The sequence below is a fragment of the Montipora foliosa genome, chromosome 3 (assembly GCF_036669935.1).
Source record: "Montipora foliosa isolate CH-2021 chromosome 3, ASM3666993v2, whole genome shotgun sequence".
Taxonomy (NCBI): Eukaryota; Metazoa; Cnidaria; class Anthozoa; order Scleractinia; family Acroporidae; genus Montipora; species Montipora foliosa.
In genome coordinates this window covers 47,921,794-47,941,793 of record NC_090871.1, presented here as the reverse complement: position 1 = coordinate 47,941,793, position 20,000 = coordinate 47,921,794, and the positions used below count along the sequence as shown (strand labels likewise).

Here is a 20,000-nt window from a genome sequence, read left to right as displayed (position 1 = left end):
CCTCCATATACAGTTTCTCGTCTCTGAGAAGGTGAACTTGACTCTGTATTTCTTGAAAATTCTTCTTGAACGACTCTCTTTCTGCATTAGCGAAGTTCAAACCGTCCTCAAGCTCTTTAATCTTCGTTTCTGTCTCCTTCTTAAACACCTCGAAACTTTCGACCTTAACTTGAAGGCTACTTACTTTCTCGTCCACTGATTGAATTTGATCTTCTAATTTTTGTAGCTTTTCTAACACTTGGTCTAGTTTTGGCATTACCGTCTCCGCCATGTTCAGCAAAGTGAGCACCTCATCCGACTCGCTTCTACGCTCAGAATCTGTGAATGATACGTTATGTTTTATTCTTTTGTCATTGGGCGAGAAGTTTTCTTCAGTAGAGGATGTTGAGGAGCTTTTCCACGTTTTTCTTTTAATATTTTTGGCCATGTGCCATATCCAAGAACGGAGCTAACACAAACACGTCTACACCAACATCTTGCCCGACCCAATCTCTCATTATACTCTTTGTCCAGAGAACGCACGTGGTGATGAAGGAAAATTATAATAACAATAATAATAACAGCACTGTATTTCACATTGAATGAACCCTGAAAAGCAATGTTGCTAAGCTAAAGAACCCAACATTTAGTTGTCGGTTTGTAACGGCGATTAACCAGATAATAAATGTGTGTTGAACGCAGTAATCAAGAAATATTGTCTACCCCCGCTTTGTCCAAGTTGTGAGTGATTTTAATTACGCAACGCTGATTTTCAAGGACAATTATTTGTGCTATAAGAAGATGTGTTATAGTAATTTGTTCAATTCTTTGATCTGAAGTCTTTAAAAACGTGCAATCGACGAAAGAAAGCACTGGTTTAAAATTGACAAGCGAACACGCTGGTTCGAAATTGACAATTGAACACGCTGGTTCGCAAGCGAACACGCTGGTTCGAAATCGACGAGCGAACACGCTCGTTCTGTCCGAAATTTGTAGGTATAACCCCACGTGCAAAAACGTGACGTCACTACCCAAATATTGTGTATTACGTACACCCAAATATGGTCAAAAAAGGGTCCCTTACGCTGAGATGAGATTTTTCTTCTGTACTCACGTACGGCTCTATGATTTGCCAACTCGACGGCCGACCCTCTGTAAACAAACTTCTGAAAACTCACGTTAGTGAAATTTCCCCATAATTTTACGAGAACTCATTGCGATTATGTGTTTACAACATAAGTCCAGTTAAAAGAAAAATCCACTTAAAAGGAGTGTCCAGTTAAAAGGAAACATCAAGACTGGTTCGATGAAAACGACAAGCAAATCAACTCCCTTCTGGAAGAGAAGCTAAGACTCCATCTTGCCTTTCATTGCAATGAGATACAATGAGATACAATGATTTGCTATTAGTCTCTCCCCCACGGGGCTTTTCAGCACTAATTTTACAATACGTTGAGGGGTACTTTAGCCAGACTGCTTGTTACGCAGTTTACAATTAATTTTGTGGAAGTGAAAGATGCCCCCGTCCAGATAAGGTGACACCACAACACCGGGGACTACGTACTCTACTCTAATCGAACAGTGAATGCGTTCTTTAACGTCCCATACTATTTAATTCCAACAAGGGTTATGAGACGGGACCTCCGGTTTACAGTCCTTATCCGAGAAGACTTGAAAGTCTAACTATTTGCAGAAGTAATTACAAAGGCAGCACATTCTCCTCAGATCTCTTTCGACCCAAATTCAGAATCAATTAAAAAAGCAGGGTTCACAGAATGTCGGCGCAAAGTATAGGCTCGATTTCCGCCGCTCACTCGAGTTCGGGTATCCTCCCCGAGAAGAGACGGCTGGACGCGTGAGCGATAGATTGTGTCTGTGACGTAAATTCAAAATATAATTTATGCGAAGTCAATAGTTGCGGGGAAATAGCATTAGACATCCCCAAAACACTGATTTTAAGAAAACAGAAATTATATAACAATGCTTAAAACGTCTGTGCGAAGTTTCCAGATGATACGAGCTTGAGTTTGTGGTTAAATGATCAGAATGATCAATGTGAGCTTGAATTCAACCGGCGAATGATCAAAAAAATCTTCGGCGGCTTCAGCTCTCGGTCGACCTCATCGGCCCCCTCGTTTTGCCACCAATAAACTCAGCAGTACTTTCAATTGATCTTGAGGAATTTTACTTGCTTTTACATTAGCGAAGTATGAGGAGAAAATTGCAATAGAAATGGATTTGAAAGCCGTATTTTGACCTTGGCGCCAACTGGAAAATCAGTGAAGTTTGCGAACTCAGGCCGTAGAAAACGACACAGTTCCCATTCTCCAGCTTCTCGAACACTTTTCGCTGTTGCAATCTTGGATGTTTCCTACCTTAAAAGCACTGTAAACCTCGAACAGGCCGAGTCAAAGAATACCTTCGCAGCCAAGACATATAATTTATGCCAGACGGATTTGTGCAGGCGAGTTTCTGATTGGCGGAGATTAACAATGGCTCACCTGACGAGTCCAGCCGAGATTTCGGGAGTGAGCGCTGGCTCATTTCCCGAAACAGCGGCTGGTAATCGAGCCTACGCAAAGTACAGTTCAAGCTCCGCGCCATACAAGACCAATGGCTTAGTGGAAAGGCAGACGAAGTACAGTCGTATGCAGATTGAAACTTTAAATAAATTCTCGTCAGCAGTGATGTAAAACACGAATGTGTTTTGGCTCCGACACTGTTTTCCATCATGTTCTCAGCCATGCTCTCCGATGCATACACTGACGAAGATCCTGGTCTTGAAATTCGGTACAGAACTGATGGCAAACTATTCAATCCGAGACGTCTGGAAGAACCAACCAAAGTACACCTAACAAAGATACTTGATCTTCTCTTTGCTGACGACTGTGCCCTAATTGCTACTACTGAAGAGCAATCACAGGGGCCTGTGACAACTTTGGTTTTACCATTAGCACCAAGAAGACGGAAGTGATGCACCAGCCTGCACCTGGTACAACATACTAACAGCCTAACAACAAGGTCAAGGGTACCAACTTGCAGTCAGTTGACAGCTTCACATACCTTGGCAGCAAACTATCTCGCTGCGTCCATGTAGACGATGAAGTCAAAAACCGTATTGCAAAAGCCAGTGCAGCATTTGGCAGGCTCAGACACACAGTATGGGATAGAAGAGGTATAACTCTAGCAACCAAGCTCAAAGTCTATAACTCGGTCGTCCTCACCACTCCCCTGTATGCGTGTGAAACCTGGACAGTCTACAGGAGACATGCATGCAAACTACAGCATTTACATACAACAAGACTACGTAAAATTCTAAAAATCAAGTGGCAAGAGAAAATTCCCGACGCAGAGGTCCTAAAGAGAGCAAACTTACCATCCATCCATACTCTTCTACAGAGAAGCCAACTTCGCTGGGCCGGACACTTGCACAGATTCCCTGACTACAGAATTCCAAAACAGCTCTTCTATAACAAGCTCTCAACAGGCAAGAGAACTGCGGGCGGTTAGAAAAAGAGATGCAAGGATGTCCTGAAATCCTCTCTCAAGGCTATGAACATCAATTGGGAAAGTTGGGAATCCTTCGCCAGCGATCGACCAAACTGGCGCTATATGATCAATCTTGGTGTTAAAATCTCAGAATTAGCAAGAACACTCGCTGCTCAGGAGAAACGAGGCAATAGGAAAGTCAGGTTAGCAAGTCAGGTTAGCCAGCACCTCAACCACAACAGAGGGCGACTACAAGTGCCACCATTGTGATCGCTACTTCCGTGCCCGGATTGGACTCACCAGCCATCTCCGGACACAGCAAAACCTATCAACAACGTAGAAGGAAGTGTTGGTCCTCATCACTATGATGGACGATCAACATAACATAAGGGCAAAATTTTCTTGTCACTGCCGAAGCACATCGAAAACCAATTAAAAAGCACTCAAGTTTTTCGATCGCATTATAGAGCAAAACAAACAAACAAATCAATTTTTTCTTTGTGTCCAAAAGAGTACAGATGATTGTTATTTGCTTCCAGCTGACAATAAAAACTCGACTTTAATTCCTGAACAAAGGAAAAACCGATTAAAACACTTTTTGAAAATAACAAACGGTTTAGTGCCCAGGGAAAGAATTTGTGGAGTAACTTCTTGCACTATGGGCTATTACTGGTATTCTGTTTTGTCGTTGTCGTTCTCTTTCGCTCTTCTTTCGTTTCTGTTCTAGTCATAGGTCCTTCAGGCATCATGTAACCTTATCAGAGCTTCTAAAGATATGCCAAAAATTGCAATACAACAGCTCTAAGCAAATTAAAAATAAACGCTCAGCTTTAATTTATATCCCTCCGATTTTTGACTTGAATAACTGCGTAGCCTCCAGTGTGGACCACAGCTATCATGACATGTCAAACTGGATTGACAGCGAAAAATGCAGAAAGAAAACATTTTCCAAACCGTTTTTCACCTGAACACGAAAAGCGTTGACTCTGAAAGAACTAACTATGGTTGATGTAGTGTGGCTGTGTAGCCGCGTCGAGCCACAGAAAGCGCGCGAAAAATGAAGCCTCGTTTATGTTGTGGTGAGTTAACCTGAGTTGAGCCTGCAACCAAATCGAAAACCAGTTCCTGGTCAGCGGTCAACGCCCCAAAAAACAACTGACCTCGTTGACCTCTAAGCTTGAGCCCGCGATATATTCACGTGATACTGGTCAGCGGAGACCTTGTTTTGACTGGTAACAATTGATCAAAGCATGGATGCCCAATATTAAAGATGCATGCTGTAAATTAGTATGATACTAGTCACATTGGCATACATGGAGGGCTAGACGTACGGACGTATGTACGGACGATCGATGACGTCATGGCTTTAAAACCAAAATTTCTCGCATCGATGGGTTACCATATTTTCTTAACTATGGTGCTCCGCGCGCGCGCGCGCGCGCGGGCCTTCGGCGCGCACGAAGCTCCGCTGATATATTTTCTTGTGGATATTTGACCTAGCATGTTGGACGTAGAAAAGTGGGAGATTACAAATCTATAATTTCGATACTCGATAAAATTGATTGTAATCGATAACTTTCTACACTAATTATCGATTAATATCAAAAATCGAAAATAATGGATAGCAGAGGTTTCTTGCGATTATCGATTTTGATCGATTTTGGTAATTACAGCTCGATTTAATCGATGTCCATCGATTTATATCGAAAATGTCGATTTCGTGACCTTTCGTCATCACGTCTGCTATCACCAGATCTCCGGAAATAGCTGGAAATAGTGTTTCCTGTGTGTATAAGCGATTAGATACCGATATGCAGCTAATGCAGAAACGAAAGTCATTAAACGATTGGCTCAATTCAGCCTGGTTTCTGTTGGAGGAGGAGGTACGCCACGTTTTTGGCGTTTATAGACCTGTCAGCATATACATCTGATACAAGGTTACACTGATCTTTAAAGTGTGCTGTTTTCAACTGAACTCCAGTTTTAAACATTGTTTCAAATGGGAATTAGGTCCGTTTCAAACTTTGGACTTTTCATGTGCCGAATCTAATGCAAATGAGCGAAAACAATTGATTTTTATCATTTGCATTAGATTCGGCACATGAAAAGTTCGACGCTTGAAACGGACCTGACTTATCGCAGATTTCATGGCCAGGAACGGGAGAGGTTTTAAGACAAAAACTGTCAAAAGCGTTCCTTAACTCTGAGATGACTTGTTCTCTCGACCGAGTAAACCGATATAATCGATAGTAAATACCAGCCAAATCTTGTGATTATCGATATTTATCGATTATTATAGCTAATCGATTAACAATTATCGAGTATTATCGAGTAATCGATTAGTTAACGATGACCGATTTCTATCGATTTGTAAGGTCCCTAGAAAAGTGATGACTTATACAGTATGTCCAAGTCTACTTCACACCTAATGTAATATTTGATATCACACGAGGTTCCGAAACGAAAATCGCCGGGTATCTAGCGTTAAAAAAAAATGAAAGTTAACTTTAGGCCTAAAAACTTTTATTTAGGTCTAATTAGGCCTAAGGTTAGCTTTTATGCATGTTTAGGATACTTTCTGTATTAGTAAAACAATGACCTGTGACGTGTATCCCCACACTCCGCCCGGGCGTTAATTTTACCCATCACAGTCACGGCACAGAGCCTCGTATATGTTGGACAGCGGCCACGCTATCACTGAAAACAACTTACGTACGCATAAAAACTCCGGATACACGAAGCGATCCGAAAAGGCACACACGAATTTTTAACAGTAAATTGTGTACAATTGTTTCGCAAAAATTAAGTAATGTGAATACGTCTGAACATTTTGCTGGTTTTAAGGGAAAGAGGCTGTAAAAGTCTGAGACCGTCCGCATTCTCGTAACGCGTACATTACGTAGTACTTTATTATTCGCGTGGGCTCAGCCTGGGGACAAACAGAAAGCGGAATAGTTTCGAGTTGGCTCAGGCTGTCGGCCATTGAAGGTTGACTCACTGATGAATAAGTTTTTTGGCAAGATTTCCGCACAGGTCCCTACTTCATTATGCATACGGTCCTTTGTTTCAAGAAAACAATAGCGATAACAATAGACGCCCTTTGGGAGTGTAGCGCTTTGTTTGGTCTTCTCAGAGGTTTTTTTTTCTAAGTCTATATGGACTTAAATAAAATCGGTAAAAATTTTGACTGAAATACGGAAAATCGAACATTTTCAACTTAATTTTTGCACTTTTCTAGCAATTTTAGCCATTTGTCAATTTTAAAATAAGCGAAAGAAGTGGAATTTTAAGAAATCTTTGTACAAATACGGTTCAGATTCCCATGTACAAAACAAACGGACCAAATAAAAGTTTGCAGAAATTGAATGCCTACCTTCTTTTTGCTCTTAAAATTGTCAATCGTTTCTTTGTCAGTTCACCAAAGCACTGCAAAGTGAGGGTTTGTTTTCTTTCCTGTATAATGTACGGCTCTTTTCGCCGAATCACGAGCGGTACATAGAGAGGGCTCTTTATCGCACATTGTACAAATCAGCGATATGCTCAATGATGTTTCCGAATGGATCACTTTTGTTTTGCTGACGCCATAACCACTCCTGTAGGTAGCTTTCAAACAGATCCACGGATGTTCCTGTACGAGGCATACTTCGTTTTACTCCCCACCATGTATTTTCAATGGGCTGCGTGTGGGCAAGCGTGTCTGGGTCAACGAAGTTTAGGCGATGGTTAACTCTGACATGATGATAGCCCTCGTCTTGTAGGCAATCGTAAGCTTTCCACATGTCGCTAATCACGCGTGTTCCAGGCAATACTTGAGCGCGGATAATTGGCAAGAGTGTCTCTTTATCCCTGCGCTCTACCAGGACAAGGAAGCAGGCCTTGGTTTCCCGGCAAATGCCACCAAAGACCCACTGTCCTTCGATGTAGCGACCTTTGTGATACTTCATCTTGCCAAACTTGGACTCCTCAATGTCAACAGTTGTACCAGGACCGCCTATTGGCCTCGCATGTTGTTTCATTATTCTATCTGCATAAACCTCCCGGCAATAGTTATGCCAATGTATCACCGTTTCTGTCGAGGTGGTTTCTTCGTCTAACGCGGTTTCGTGCACTGCTTGTGTTGTGGTGCATTTATGCGCCCAAGCGTAAGTTAGGGCTAATATTTTTTCAAGGGAAAGCTTACTACCAAAAACCATGACTTCTGGTGGATTGAAGCTTGTCCATTGCAGTTTTTTCTAGAGCATCGCCAAACAAATCCATCCCCCGATGCAGTTCGTCTTTGCCATTTGAGTGCGTTTCCGCACTCAGGTTTAGGGCATTTCATTGACGACGAGAGTAGATTGTGCTCTTTGCACCACTCTATGCACCGCTCGTGATCGGCTAAAAGTCGGGATAGTTTCCATAAGTTTATATTTGATTCTTGAGAGGCGGCCAACCTTAAGCCTAAAGGGTTACGGTTAGCATTATTAAGGGGTGACGTTGTTTCAAAAGAAGCAAAATCAGTGCATTTATTGGTGGTCGGCACGGCACGCGTAAATAATTACTTATCATTGTTATGTAAATTGTCGTCCAGAATTCCAAAGAAATATCATTATCAAGGTGTGAATTAGCAACTTGACACGTTAGCTCAGTGGTCTAGAAGAGGGACAAGTAATCCAGAGGTTTACAGTGGTACGGAGTTCAAGGCAGACTGCGAGAGACTTCGAAAAAAGGACAGAAAAAGCCGAGCGGGATCTGGAGAAGACAGACAGGACAAAGGAATCGAAAGAGGAAAGCTGGGATGAAAAGAAAGAGAGACGTTGTGAGCAAAAAGGGCAAAGAAAAGAGAGAGGGTGAAAAAAGAGAGGGAGCGAGCGAGAGAGAGAGAGAGAGAATGAGATCCACTTTTGATCATCCCGTAAGTACAAATTAGCCATGTATATATTCGATTCCCTTGGGTATACGCATTGTTCTAGAAAACAATAGCGCGAATGAATAATTAATATATTCTGCATGCATAATGAAGTAGGGACCTGTACGGAAATCATTCCAGTTTTTTTACCAACGCACAGGGTCAAGACAAGGTAAGATAACGAGGGAAATGTATATACTTCACAAAATTTGCTATTTTCCAAATTCCATCGGCATTATTCCTATTGGAAGTTCAGATCGCTGTAATTCGAATACATGATAGCGGGCGACGCAACATACAATTGTACGATTGTTTGAAGGCTATTCAACATGATGCCTATGGTCGTCCAAATGTTTGAGTTTTCGCTGAGTTGTATCCCATGTCCCTAGATTCCATTCGCTGTCGCCAATGCTTATTTGTTATCGCTAAATTTCATTCGCTATCGCTAGAACTCATTCGCTTTCGCTAAAACTCATTCACTGTCGCTAAAACTCATTCTCTGTCGCTAAAACTCATTCGCTAGCGCTAAAGCTCATTCGCTATCGTTAAACCTCATTCGCTATCGCTAAGCTACATTCGCAGTTGCTAAAACTCATTCGCTGTCGCTAAATTCCATTCAATGTCGCTAATACACATTGGCTATCGCTAAAAGCCATTCGCTATAGCTAAAACTTATTCGCTGTCGCAAATATTCCTTCGCTAGCGCTGAATTAGCCTAATTTGCATTCTCTAATTTAAGAGACATTTTCCGAGAAAATCGAAAATCGCAAGACACTCGTAAAAAAAATCGATTTTTTTTCTTTTGCCGAAACATCCCTTTTAGTGACCTAATTCAAGAAAAAATAGTTTTGGGTTCAAGCGATTCATTGTACGGGAGAAAGAACAAAGAGTTTGAAAAATCGATTTATTGCTGGTTTTTCGCGCTTAAAAACAACAGAATCCGACCTCAAATTCGAGAAAACGGTGAACGCATAAGAAACAATCCCTAACATCGAAACTTCAGGCGAATATTATTTCGTTCTTAATCTTTAAAGCCCTAAAAGAAAATTTGAAGAAATAATTTTTTTACATTTACAATCGACAAGTTTAAAAAGGACATATTTGTGTCTCTTGAAATGTTTAAGTTAGAAAATGAAAGCGAACTTAAACCGTTGAAAAAGCCCTCTGGTATATGCCGCTTCCTAGTAAAACCCATATAGAATAAAGCCTTGGCTATTGAAGTCAATTACGGGAAAGTTTTAGCTCTGGAAATTAAATACAGCCCTGACACTGGAGTAAGCATTTTGAGAATTTAATTTAATAAAATGTATGCAAATTAGACGGCCCGCTGAAGGAATTCATACTAAACGCAAAGTTTAGTGCAAAAGGACTACTTACTGTTGCTTGTAATATGTTTTTACAGTGAAAATGTGATTTCTAGCTTTCAGCTGTGTTGGTGAGAGCCGTAAATAAACTTTTTATATGACGACTGAAAAACGTTTGTTCAGCCACATTGCCGCAGCGAAATCATTGAGATCGCAACTTCGAACTGAAACTGTCATCGCTTGATGAAACTCCGTTACCACAATGGTAAAATAGTTTTCTTCAGGGGGAAAAAGCAGAATTACAGGCGATTTCAGTGCAGTGTATAGACCCTGGTTTTTGAAACATGATTCGCCCGTGCATGATTCGCCTGTCATGATTCGACCATGATCACGTGATTCTGAGAAGAAGCACTTGCACGTGGTGGAAAATGGTGGAAAGTAACTGTGGTGGGGTAGCCGAGACGGATACTAGTGAGGCTCCAAGCGAGGTGTCTTCCATAATAAGCGGGGGGCAGGCCCAGCTTTACGTTAAAACGAAGGAGGGTAAAGCAAAAGACGTTCCATCGAACTGTTTTTTTGCCAGATGAAGAATCCTTTAGCGCGTGGAAAGGGGCAATTCGACGTTCGGTAGCTGAAGTGGAATCTGTTGCTGTTAGCGATGTCATTGTTGACAAAATATATGTTGTGAACAAAAGCTCGCGATCTCTGTCGTTAACAGGCCTGGTGGGGGATGATGGGGTTTTAGCAGCATCGCTGGAGTACCCTTTACGCCAGAAGAATGGAAAAAGAAGTACTGCCATTATTAAGTTAGCCTGCGACTGGCACAGAAGGGGTGAGTACACTACAAGTAGCAACATTTGACTGGGCAAGTAAGATTTTCGGTGGCAAATTGCAATTTCTTTACCTTATCCCCTTATTTTTGAAAGTTTAGTCTCACGAATGTTTAACTGTTGCCAAACGTAGTCTTGCCTTGCTAAATTTGCGTCCATTCGGTGGGGCGACAAAAACATGTGCGTTTCATGGTGTCATCATGATTGGTGTTATCTGTGCTCACCAAAAATAAAAAAAATTGAATCTTGAATGAAAATACGCCAATAAAGGACACTAAAATGAACACAAACAAGTAAAGAACATCTCGCGTCTTCCTGTCAATAAATGTAGTTTTGCTAGTTTGGCTCTCACCACCGATCGCTGAAGACTTGTAATATTTTTTTCCAGCGACAATTTCTGTCATCTCACGTTTAGTGTTTTTTTTGTCTCCTGTGGTGAACCCAGTGAGCGTACCGCCGAATTGGGCGCGAAAAAGAAATGGAATCGTGGCTTATCTGTGAACCTACATTTTCTCAAGTTTGGCAAAACAGGTTGTTATAATTGGGGGTAGTTATTGGCAATGTAGGCTAAAGTTGGTTCTTAATAAGATTTTTTTCAGTAGAAACCATTCCTGTACAAGCAGAAAAAATAGGTTTGGTCCCTTATGATACAGCATTTATTTATAACTGTCATGTCATGAGCCTTGAGCAAGACTAACTAAACAATTATATACACTATAAAGTCAGCAAAGTTATACTTCTTGTTACAAATGCTTATGAAAATATCCCATAACTCACATGTAAGAATCTAATAAATTTTCCTTGGCTAAACAGGTTCTTGTATTAAGGGGTATAAAAATGGGAAATTTCTGCCAGCAGGCTTCGAAACCACTAGGTTCTTACATGCGGGTTTTTACTGTATTCATCCATTTGCTTGGCAGAAATCCTGATGGCATTGCATTGTTCTCGAATTATTAAAATATTGGTGTTTTTACAGGATATGCAACTCCCACCCGATCATCTCCCCGCCTGCAAAATACTGATGATTATACCTTTAATATCTATGTAACTGCGGGAGTAAAACCTCCTTCGACAGCAGAAGGACCAGTGTACACTATACATGATGTTTCTTCTCTGGTTAATCTTAATGCCATCAAGAAGTTGATCCGGCAACAAATCCCAGATGTCTGCATTAAAGCGGGTCTTTTTTGGCTTCCCAAGAAAGGAAAGCAGTGCCACACCTTGTGCACCGATGTTGATTTAAACACAGCTAAAGATGAATACAGCCAAGGGGGAACTGTTAAGAATCTAAGGCTGGCTGTGGCAACGATTTCCAGTAAGCCCCTTAGTTCAGTATTTCTATAAACTATAATGGTCATACTCTAAGTTGTGGATGCATATGTTTGCATAAATTATCACAAACAATTGTTTTTCTGGAGTGATTTCAATTATTTGCTGCTAATAAATTTGTAAACATTTGATTGTGCACTTTTTATTTGGGTTTCACAAGAAGTTGAGTCATTAGGAACAGTTATCAATAATTACATGTACCTTGGGGCAATTGCTTTTTTCTCTTCCTGTGGTTTGTTTTATTTTTAAATATGGCAAGGAATTTAAAAAGATACATTTCAATTTCTGGGATATTAATATTCTCACTGATTTCTTTTTGCTTTTCACCTTGTTTGAACTGCACTGATTAGAGTTGTAAATTAACAGTAGAAATGTGAAATTAACTATTCTGATGAAGCAATTAAAGAACATGTAGCCTTTTTGTCTGGGATACAAGTTACCGGTATATTGAATATTTCATTATTATTGTTTTCACAGTTTGGATTGATAGACTTTATATTCTTGCCAGTTTGTTCTCCCATTTCAGATCTGCTGATATTCTCTAATTATAGAATATATATATATATATATATATATATATATATATATATATATATATATATATTATTCATATACATGTGACTAATTGAAAATTGGAAAGCAAGAATTCTAAACAGTATCTTCACATGGTCTGAAATAGGGCATAATCCTAAGGTCTATTTCTATTTGAGGTGGTGGAAACTCATCAGCAGCAGTAAGGAGAGCCATCATGCCTCATGATGAAAGAGCCAAAAGAAGGAAAACATTCCCTCCAGCAGACAGTGACAGTGGTGCAAGTGATGATGAAGCTGCTTATCAAAAGTTTCTGAAAGGCAAAGGTGAAGGCAAACTTAAGCCAGGCAACAGCAATTGGAATACCTGTCATGTGGAACTTCGCAAGACTCTCGAACAAGCTGGAACCCTAGATCGATATGGAATAAAGCATCTCAGTTTGTGGACTGATTTGATACAAGATGGAACACTGTCAGGATGCCATGAAGAACCTGACTGGTCAAAGTATCTTACTGTGGTTCATGTAGAACCCCTGCCAAAAAGAGGGATGGGATTTGTACGTGCAAGGGGACAAAATGATGTACTTACCAATTTTCTCCTTCAACGCGAGGAAGAGAGGCGATGGGAGAGACAACAGCAATCTTCCATGCATGCCTTGCTGTTGTCTGCATTGTCCCCAACAGTCAGACCCCTTTTTGGTGATGGTGCATCACCTTGTTCCCCTGCAATTCAGCGTTCAAAAGAAAGCTCTGGAGGCAATCAAGGTCAGTGCACTGAGGAAAGTCTTCTTCCCACTAGAAGGCAAATTAAGTACAATACTTGGTCTCCACCCTCATGGTCCTCCAGTTCACCAGAGTCAATTAGAGAGTTGCCAGAAAACGGTAATTCTCTGAGCTCTGATGTAACAGAAAGTGATGATTCAGAGCCCTTTGACTTTGATGAATGGGTTAAGGAACAGGTTGCTTTGTGCAGAACAATTCAAAATTCATGATGAGAAGAGATTACTCATACTCTATTAATTTGAAATAATTGTCCATTACTCATCTTCTTAGGTTTGTTACAAATGAGTGTTGAGGATGTTGGACAAGCATTGATAACATTGAAGTTGGGGAGATATGTTCAGTCCTTTCAAGACCAGCAAATTGACGGTGCTGTGCTAGCACATTTGAACAATGAAGGCCTTCAGCAACTGGGAATGAATGAGCAGTTGCATCGTTCCATTTTACTTGGATTTGTTTCAAAAAAGAGCATTGGCCTAGACACCAGTTAACAAAAGGAAAAAGTATGTTGTTCCAAAGTCTTCAGAGAAATAAATTCTGTCATTGTTGTGTTTACAGTTTCTTCCATCACTTCTGAAGGAAACATCTGTCACTAATTTATTCAAAATTTCGCTCCATAACTTGATAATAAATTGTTAATATTTTTGTGCAAATTCATAGTTTTAAAAATAACATCACTGGACTGTGTACTGTTTGAGTTAGACTAAGTTGGCAGATCATGTGGGTTCATACCAGTCAGTAGTTACTGAGTCAATAAAATGTGTAAACTCAAGTGTTGTAATGCTTTATTTGCAAATTTTTTCTCAGTATCTGTAGCCACTGTCGGTGAAGAAACTCTGAGCATCATCTGCAGTGATCTGAAAAGAAGTACAAGGTTTTTGTAAAACATGCAACTACATGTGTAAATTGAAAACCTTTTTAGGGAATTTGTGGATTGAGTATTCAATTTTTAGCTAACCTGTGTCACTTCTGGACATGAAGAATATGCCCCTTTCCCAATTATCGTCATAGGATCAGTACAGTTGAATTGCTGGAAATATATTTCCCAAAGAAATTGAATTGCATACTTGATAAAAGGGGATTCCCACTGGACCAGAGAATGCATCATTTAAATGTTGTGAGGATAACAACTAAGCATGTACTCAATAGAAGGGACGACACCAGGGACTAAACTGTATGACAGTGTGTGCAGTCAGCAATTTGTTGGCTGCAATTTATAGGCATGCTCCAAATAATCAAAATATGGAGAACTCCACATTTTATACATTTCAATTACCTCCTCGAGAGCTCTAGCCATGCAGTACTTTGGATTGCTTCTTGTTACGTGCCTGTCTCTCTTTAGAATTGCTTTAGCCAAAGAAAAAGCATACTCGATTGGGTTCAGGTCTGGGGAATAGGGCCTACCAAAAGGAAAAAACAGTTTTTAAATTAATTTACTTCAACGTGTTGTGGATGCACTCATTAGCATTTAAGTGCCAATAAGTGCCATGAAAATGTTTTTCAATATTTCTTCATATGAACTTTTCAGACAGGTTCAACAAATATCTTTGCTGCACACAAGCAGAACACATTTAAAGTGACCCCTATGACTAAAATCGCATCTTTTCTATCGAAGCCATTTTAAAACATTGACAAGTAGCCTTCATGAGAGGAAAAATGTTTACTGTTTTCAAATCTCTTTATGTTTCAGAGATATTCATTTACATTTACGTTTTTAAAATATGCAAATTAGCCAAGGGATGCTGCATATACTCAAACAAATTTTGATCAATATGATGAAAAAAGATCTCACCCAATTTGTATCAGAAATGTTTCATTACTACTAAATGTGCTCCACAATTTCAGCTTAACAGTTTTGTTACCATGGCAACATTATGGGTTCCAGACCTCCCCAATATTAAAGGCATTAATGGCTACCTATGGCATTTCATTTTCATATTTGCAAATGGTGCCTCATATACATGATCCAACAAGCATATAAACATGTTAGCTTTAGTTTGTGGCCTTCTTAACGGTTTTCGAGCTGAAAATCACTCATTGAAATCAAGTGGGTGGAGACTGGAAAAGAACGAGTTGCTATGGGAACAAAATGTTTTATAGCCGTAGGTGTTTTTTTTTGTAGAACTATTACCCTACCAAGTGTCAATGGTCTGCGCTGCAAATTGGCCAAGATAGCTCTATTTATATACATGATGTAATATTGGGTTGAGTGCTTGACATCATCAGTCATCTCACATGCATATTTTTCAAACTTAAAGTGCACCTAATCCCAAAATATTTTATTCGCTGAAATAAATCTTTGCACCTGTTCAAAACACACTGCGCCTTTTAAACTAAATCTTGACTTTTTTATGTTGTAAAAGTTACGAAATCCAGCCGTTATCTGTTCCACAACCGAGCTAGTATGGGGCATGGGTATATTCCCGGTTTGACGTCACAGACTGATTTGCATTGCATTAAGTCTTTGTATACATACATGCAAAGAATTCTGTGATACATCTAAGAGATTAAGAGGTAAAAATTTGATCCTAGTGGCACTTTAATATATGAATTGTGTGTATGGTTACATACGGTAAGAATGCTGCAATTCCTCCTTTCTGGCGGATGATGTTGATAGTGACATCAGAATCATGTATTCTGCAGTTGTCCATTACCACAACAGAACGTGGCTCTCCTAAGACAAATCTACCATTGCTGGGTGCAATGAAGTTCTCTAAGGCAAAGTTAAAATCCTCAGTGTTGAATGCATTGGGTACAGTGTGAGTAGCAACAATGCCATTGATATCCATTGCAGCCACCACACTATACCTCTCTTCCCTAACAAAGTCTCCAACAACATGAGAACTGAGTCCTGGCCGGAAGTGCCCCATCTCTCTCTATATGGGTGAAAAACTCAAACTTAGAGAGAGAAAAAGATTCCTAGGAATGGAATGTCCAGTAAGTATATGTTATTTTGGAATTAAACAAGGTTAGACTTGAGATGGGTGGCAGATTTTCACCAATGGCTGACAGGTTCAGGTATTTTAACATGGTCTTCAACTTGAAGATTTAATGGTGCAAATCCACGACAAGCTTACATTAATACTGCAATTGCCTGTAACTTCTTCTTGTCTTTTGCTGTTTCATCAATAAACAAGAACATTTCCTGCGGTATATCAGCTACAAATTGACAGTAAGTTGCTCTTGCTAGTTCACTTCTCTGTTTGGCAATGATCCGCAACTATGGAGAACACAAGTGTCTAGATAGGTTTCTCCATATTTCCTTTCAATAGCATTGGCATTCACTTCCTAAGCTCATATTTCGGTTGAAACCATTCGAAAGTCTTGGTTCTGACGACTTTAAAGTTACAAATCGATGTGATAAGCTTAATATTTTACAATTAAAACTCGAGCAGCTGTCAACAACCGGCAACAACATGTTAAATCGGGGTAGATGCTTCCACGCACTTCAGCAAAGCAAAGATTATAATTACCCAAAGCTTCTTTACATAACTAAAGAAAATCCATTGAGCTTAGAGTTACCTTTTTATATGTAAATCCAAGGCGAAGTATCGACCTGCACATAGTTGCAATGCTAATCTGGGTACCTGTGATTGTTTGAAACCAGTCTTGATACTCGTCCTTATACAGTTCCGGCTTACTTTTTATCATTGCCTCCAGAATTCTGTTTTCCCTATCTGTTCGAGTATTTGAAAAGAAATGTTTGTGGTATAAAACCTTATTTTTGAGTAACATGTCATCATATACAAGTAAACTCGCACAATTTCACATGCAGGCTTCGATTATTACTTACAGGATAAGATTCTCTGCCTTCCATATCTTCTCTTCTGGCTTACCTCACCACGCTCCCTGTACAGCTTGCGAATTTTTGACACAAAGGCAGTACTTGTAAAAAGACACCGGGCGGTCTCTTTAATAGAACTGCCGTATAAATGTTGATGATAAATTACTCGCCATCTTAAGTCTTCGTGCAGCGCTTTCATCGTTCGAACCTCGGCTTGGTAACCTCACGGGCGAATCATGCACGGGCGAATCATGTTTCAAAAACCCGGGTCTATACACTGCACTGAAATCGGCTGTAAAATGCATTCGAAACCGTTGACTTCGATTTTGAATTTGTTTAGTTAAGATTTCAAGCCACCACAAGGTCTTATGACTTCTACTGACCCACGAAATGCTCAATAGCTTCTGTTTTCGGTCTTTGTTTTGTTGGTAAAAAAATACATACACTTTTCACAGAACAGACCTTCTTGTTTTATTTGATTTATATATTTGTATTGGTCCAGACACATGCATATGCTGACTGGTTGTAAAAGACATTCATCACAGTTTTTGATTCAGAGTGAAGGTATAATATTTCCCAAAATATTTCAAATACAAATGTTTCCTTAAAGGGGCTAGGTCACGCTATTTTAGGTAATTTTGTTTAATTTTGTTAATTATGAGCTCTAAACGTCAAATTGGCAGAGCAAGAGTCTTTCATTTGCAAAATCACGGCCACATAACAACTGAGAATGATTTTCCAGCTTTGTAAATGACATTTTGATATAGCCTGATATAAATTTGAAAAAGGTGGGCCGACGTTTTTCAAATTTACCCAAATTCAATCCATTTCAATCTTCTCCAGTTTTGTCCATCCATGTCCTTTCTTGGCTTCCCTGTGTTTTGTTAGAGTTCTTCTATAGTTTTGAACAGTTATTTTGATATTTTAGTTAATTCTATGGCCATTCGATCAGTGCTGAAATTGCCTGAAATTGCGTGACCTAGCCCCTTTAATAAGTTCGTTATTCCCGAATTTACCACCTTGGAACAATCCCTACAGCAAAATAAAAAATCATAAAATTCAACTTTATAGCTTGCTATAGTTTTGTTTCGGATTTGTTTTTTATGATTTTTCCTCCGAAACCAGGAAACCCTAGCCAGGTAACTAGAAATTCTCAGTTTCATTTAGAGCTTGTTCACAACACAACTTCAAACTTGAGTGTGCTTATCGCATCCTTGAAACCTTCGAGACCTCAAAATTGTTGAAAAGCCTATTGAGGCTAATAATAATCTTTGAGTTAAATTTGACCAATTCACGCCGCGAGCGCGAGAAAAAGAGAACCACTCCGCAGGGCTGACTACGCGATGTGGAGTGTTATAAAATTCCACATTCTCGCGCGTAACGCTTTCTCTAGAGACCTCTAGAAGTGTTGTTTAGCGAAGATAAACAAAGTTATCTTTGGTTAACTCAGAGAACTTGCAGAAATTCTTCCAGCCTGCATAACAGGCGCTTTATCAGGGGCACCCAACGACGGTTTCCCCCGGAATTACTTTGAAAAGACTTTTTAGGCTATCCAGAGTACTTTTATCTCTCTAGAAATGTTTTCTAAGTGGCGCTTATAGGCCCGGTTCAAACGTCGAACTTTTCATGCGCCGAATCAAATCATTTGATTTGGCACATGAGAATTTCGACGTTTGAATCAATTAAATTCGACAAATTTGATTTGGGTCGACCCAACTATTTTATTCGACCGGCTCAGTCGGATAAAACGGCAAAGTGCGACTCTCGATTTAGACGTCGAACTCCTCATGCGTCGAATCCAATACATAAATTATTTTAATGTATTTCCTACCCACAATCCAGCATTTTCGAGAGTGAGCTTTTCCCGCGCAGAGAAAATGGCGGCGCTAAAGGGAAAAGAAATGTATTCTTCGTGCTTTCGTGAAACGGGATATTGTTGTATTATATGTTCAAATCCTTTTTGTAACCGGTGTTCGGTGTTCGAGGAAGATGAAGGTTCTCCTGGCTGGGTCATAGGAAGATCAATAGCTTACTGTCAAACATGCTACGAAGAAAAACAGTTGACAGCACTAAATGTAACAACAAGCCGGTGTACAGCTGATAAAAGTGACATCTCGTGTATTTCTACACCGGACGACAAAGAAGATCAGAGTACAACAGATGAAACTTCTTCTATATCTTCTTTGAAGAGGTATGTGAACGAATTTGAGATTCATAGACTCGAAGATACTGTTGATTGGCAGCAGATTTAACATGACAAAATGCAGTGTGCACATCGAGCTAGCATACGAGTTTTTTTTTATACTGCAAAGAACATCGAAGCTTTGAAATGTTTATGTACCGTACTAACCCCCATTAGCATTTGCTATATGTGTGTAGTGCATGCTTCTTTGTTTTAATATATTTTTTGCGTGTGAATAATAAAGAATCACTAGTAAATAAACGAACGGAGTAATCTTAAAAGAAGGCAGAGTTTCAAAGAGTGTATTATTCATGTTGTGTCTCTTTTTCATAGTACATGTACTGTGAGCATCATGTTGCTGTTGCATTTGTGTAAGTTTACACTGTTTCCTAAGAAAGTGTAATTTTGACTCCCCCCTCCCCCATGGTGGGGCATCTGTGAACATTTTCAAGCCCCTTAGTGGGGATTTGCATGGCTTTTTGGTCCAAACATGGGCCAATTTGCAGCTTTGTTAAGAAGAAAAAGGCTTTAAATTTGGCAACACATTTAAGATTACTGACCCACTGCAGTTTTTGTAGAACTTGGAGTGCTTCAGAAGATCGGGATGATGATGGGGATGATGTGGAAGAAGATGATGGACAAGCACAAGCTCTGTTTTGTAAGAAGGGCAAGAGCAAGAAAAAGCCAGGACGAAGAACCAATTGGTCAAAGGCAGCTACCAATGATTTAGTTGTCATCGTTGTTAATGATAGTGGTTATAAGACAAAATTAATTTTTGTCAACATGAAAAACCAGACAAATGGAGCAATTTTGCAAGCGCTTGAAAGTAGGGCATCTGCTAGGGGTGAGAATCTTGCTTTTAACATCAATCAGGTCAGAACTAAATTTAAGAAATGTGTAAGTAC

At 39.8% G+C, this 20,000-nt stretch overlaps 3 protein-coding genes across 3 annotated transcripts in view; 1 reads left to right on the top strand and 2 right to left on the bottom strand.

Moving 5' to 3' along the window:
- LOC137994927 (tropomyosin-1-like) overlaps window positions 1-287 on the bottom strand; it is a 774-nt gene extending 487 nt beyond the window's left edge. The window contains exon 1 of the mRNA XM_068840508.1: window positions 1-287. This exon is cut by the window's left edge and continues 487 nt beyond it. Within this exon, the coding sequence (XP_068696609.1) occupies window positions 1-271 (271 nt within the window). The 5' untranslated portion in view covers window positions 272-287.
- A 7,958-nt stretch (window positions 288-8,245) lies between these two features.
- On the top strand, window positions 8,246-13,885 carry LOC137996026 (uncharacterized). Its single transcript, XM_068841465.1, has 6 exons — window positions 8,246-8,362; window positions 8,474-8,528; window positions 10,244-10,492; window positions 11,467-11,805; window positions 12,530-13,114; window positions 13,403-13,885. Exons 1-6 carry the CDS (start codon window positions 8,246-8,248, stop codon window positions 13,618-13,620), a joined length of 1,563 nt encoding a protein of 520 aa, XP_068697566.1. The 3' UTR covers window positions 13,621-13,885.
- A 19-nt stretch (window positions 13,886-13,904) lies between these two features.
- On the bottom strand, window positions 13,905-17,105 carry LOC137994926 (uncharacterized). The gene is made up of 5 exons (XM_068840507.1): window positions 16,923-17,105; window positions 16,652-16,806; window positions 15,701-16,005; window positions 14,406-14,529; window positions 13,905-13,986 (listed from the first exon to the last, which is right to left on the bottom strand). The coding sequence occupies exons 2-5, from the start codon at window positions 16,778-16,780 to the stop codon at window positions 13,933-13,935; spliced, it is 612 nt and encodes a 203-aa protein (XP_068696608.1). The 5' UTR covers window positions 16,781-16,806; window positions 16,923-17,105; the 3' UTR covers window positions 13,905-13,932.
- Window positions 17,106-20,000: the final 2,895 nt, after the last annotated feature.

Bases quoted from the DNA above. Each gene is read 5' to 3' on its own strand.
- LOC137996026 (XM_068841465.1), top strand. From the start codon at position 8,246: ATGAAAAGAAAGAGAGACGTTGTGAGCAAAAAGGGCAAAGAAAAGAGA. The intron at 10,493-11,466 runs GTGAGTACACTA...GTGTTTTTACAG, and splicing joins CTGCGACTGGCACAGAAGGG to GATATGCAACTCCCACCCGA. The intron at 11,806-12,529 runs GTAAGCCCCTTA...TTTCTATTTGAG, and splicing joins GGCTGTGGCAACGATTTCCA to GTGGTGGAAACTCATCAGCA.
- LOC137994926 (XM_068840507.1), bottom strand. From the start codon at position 16,780: ATGATAAAAAGTAAGCCGGAACTGTATAAGGACGAGTATCAAGACTGG. The intron at 14,530-15,700 runs GTATGTAACCAT...TCCTTTTGGTAG, and splicing joins GGAATTGCAGCATTCTTACC to GCCCTATTCCCCAGACCTGA. The intron at 13,987-14,405 runs GTAATTGAAATG...ACTTCTTTTCAG, and splicing joins TGGCTAGAGCTCTCGAGGAG to ATCACTGCAGATGATGCTCA.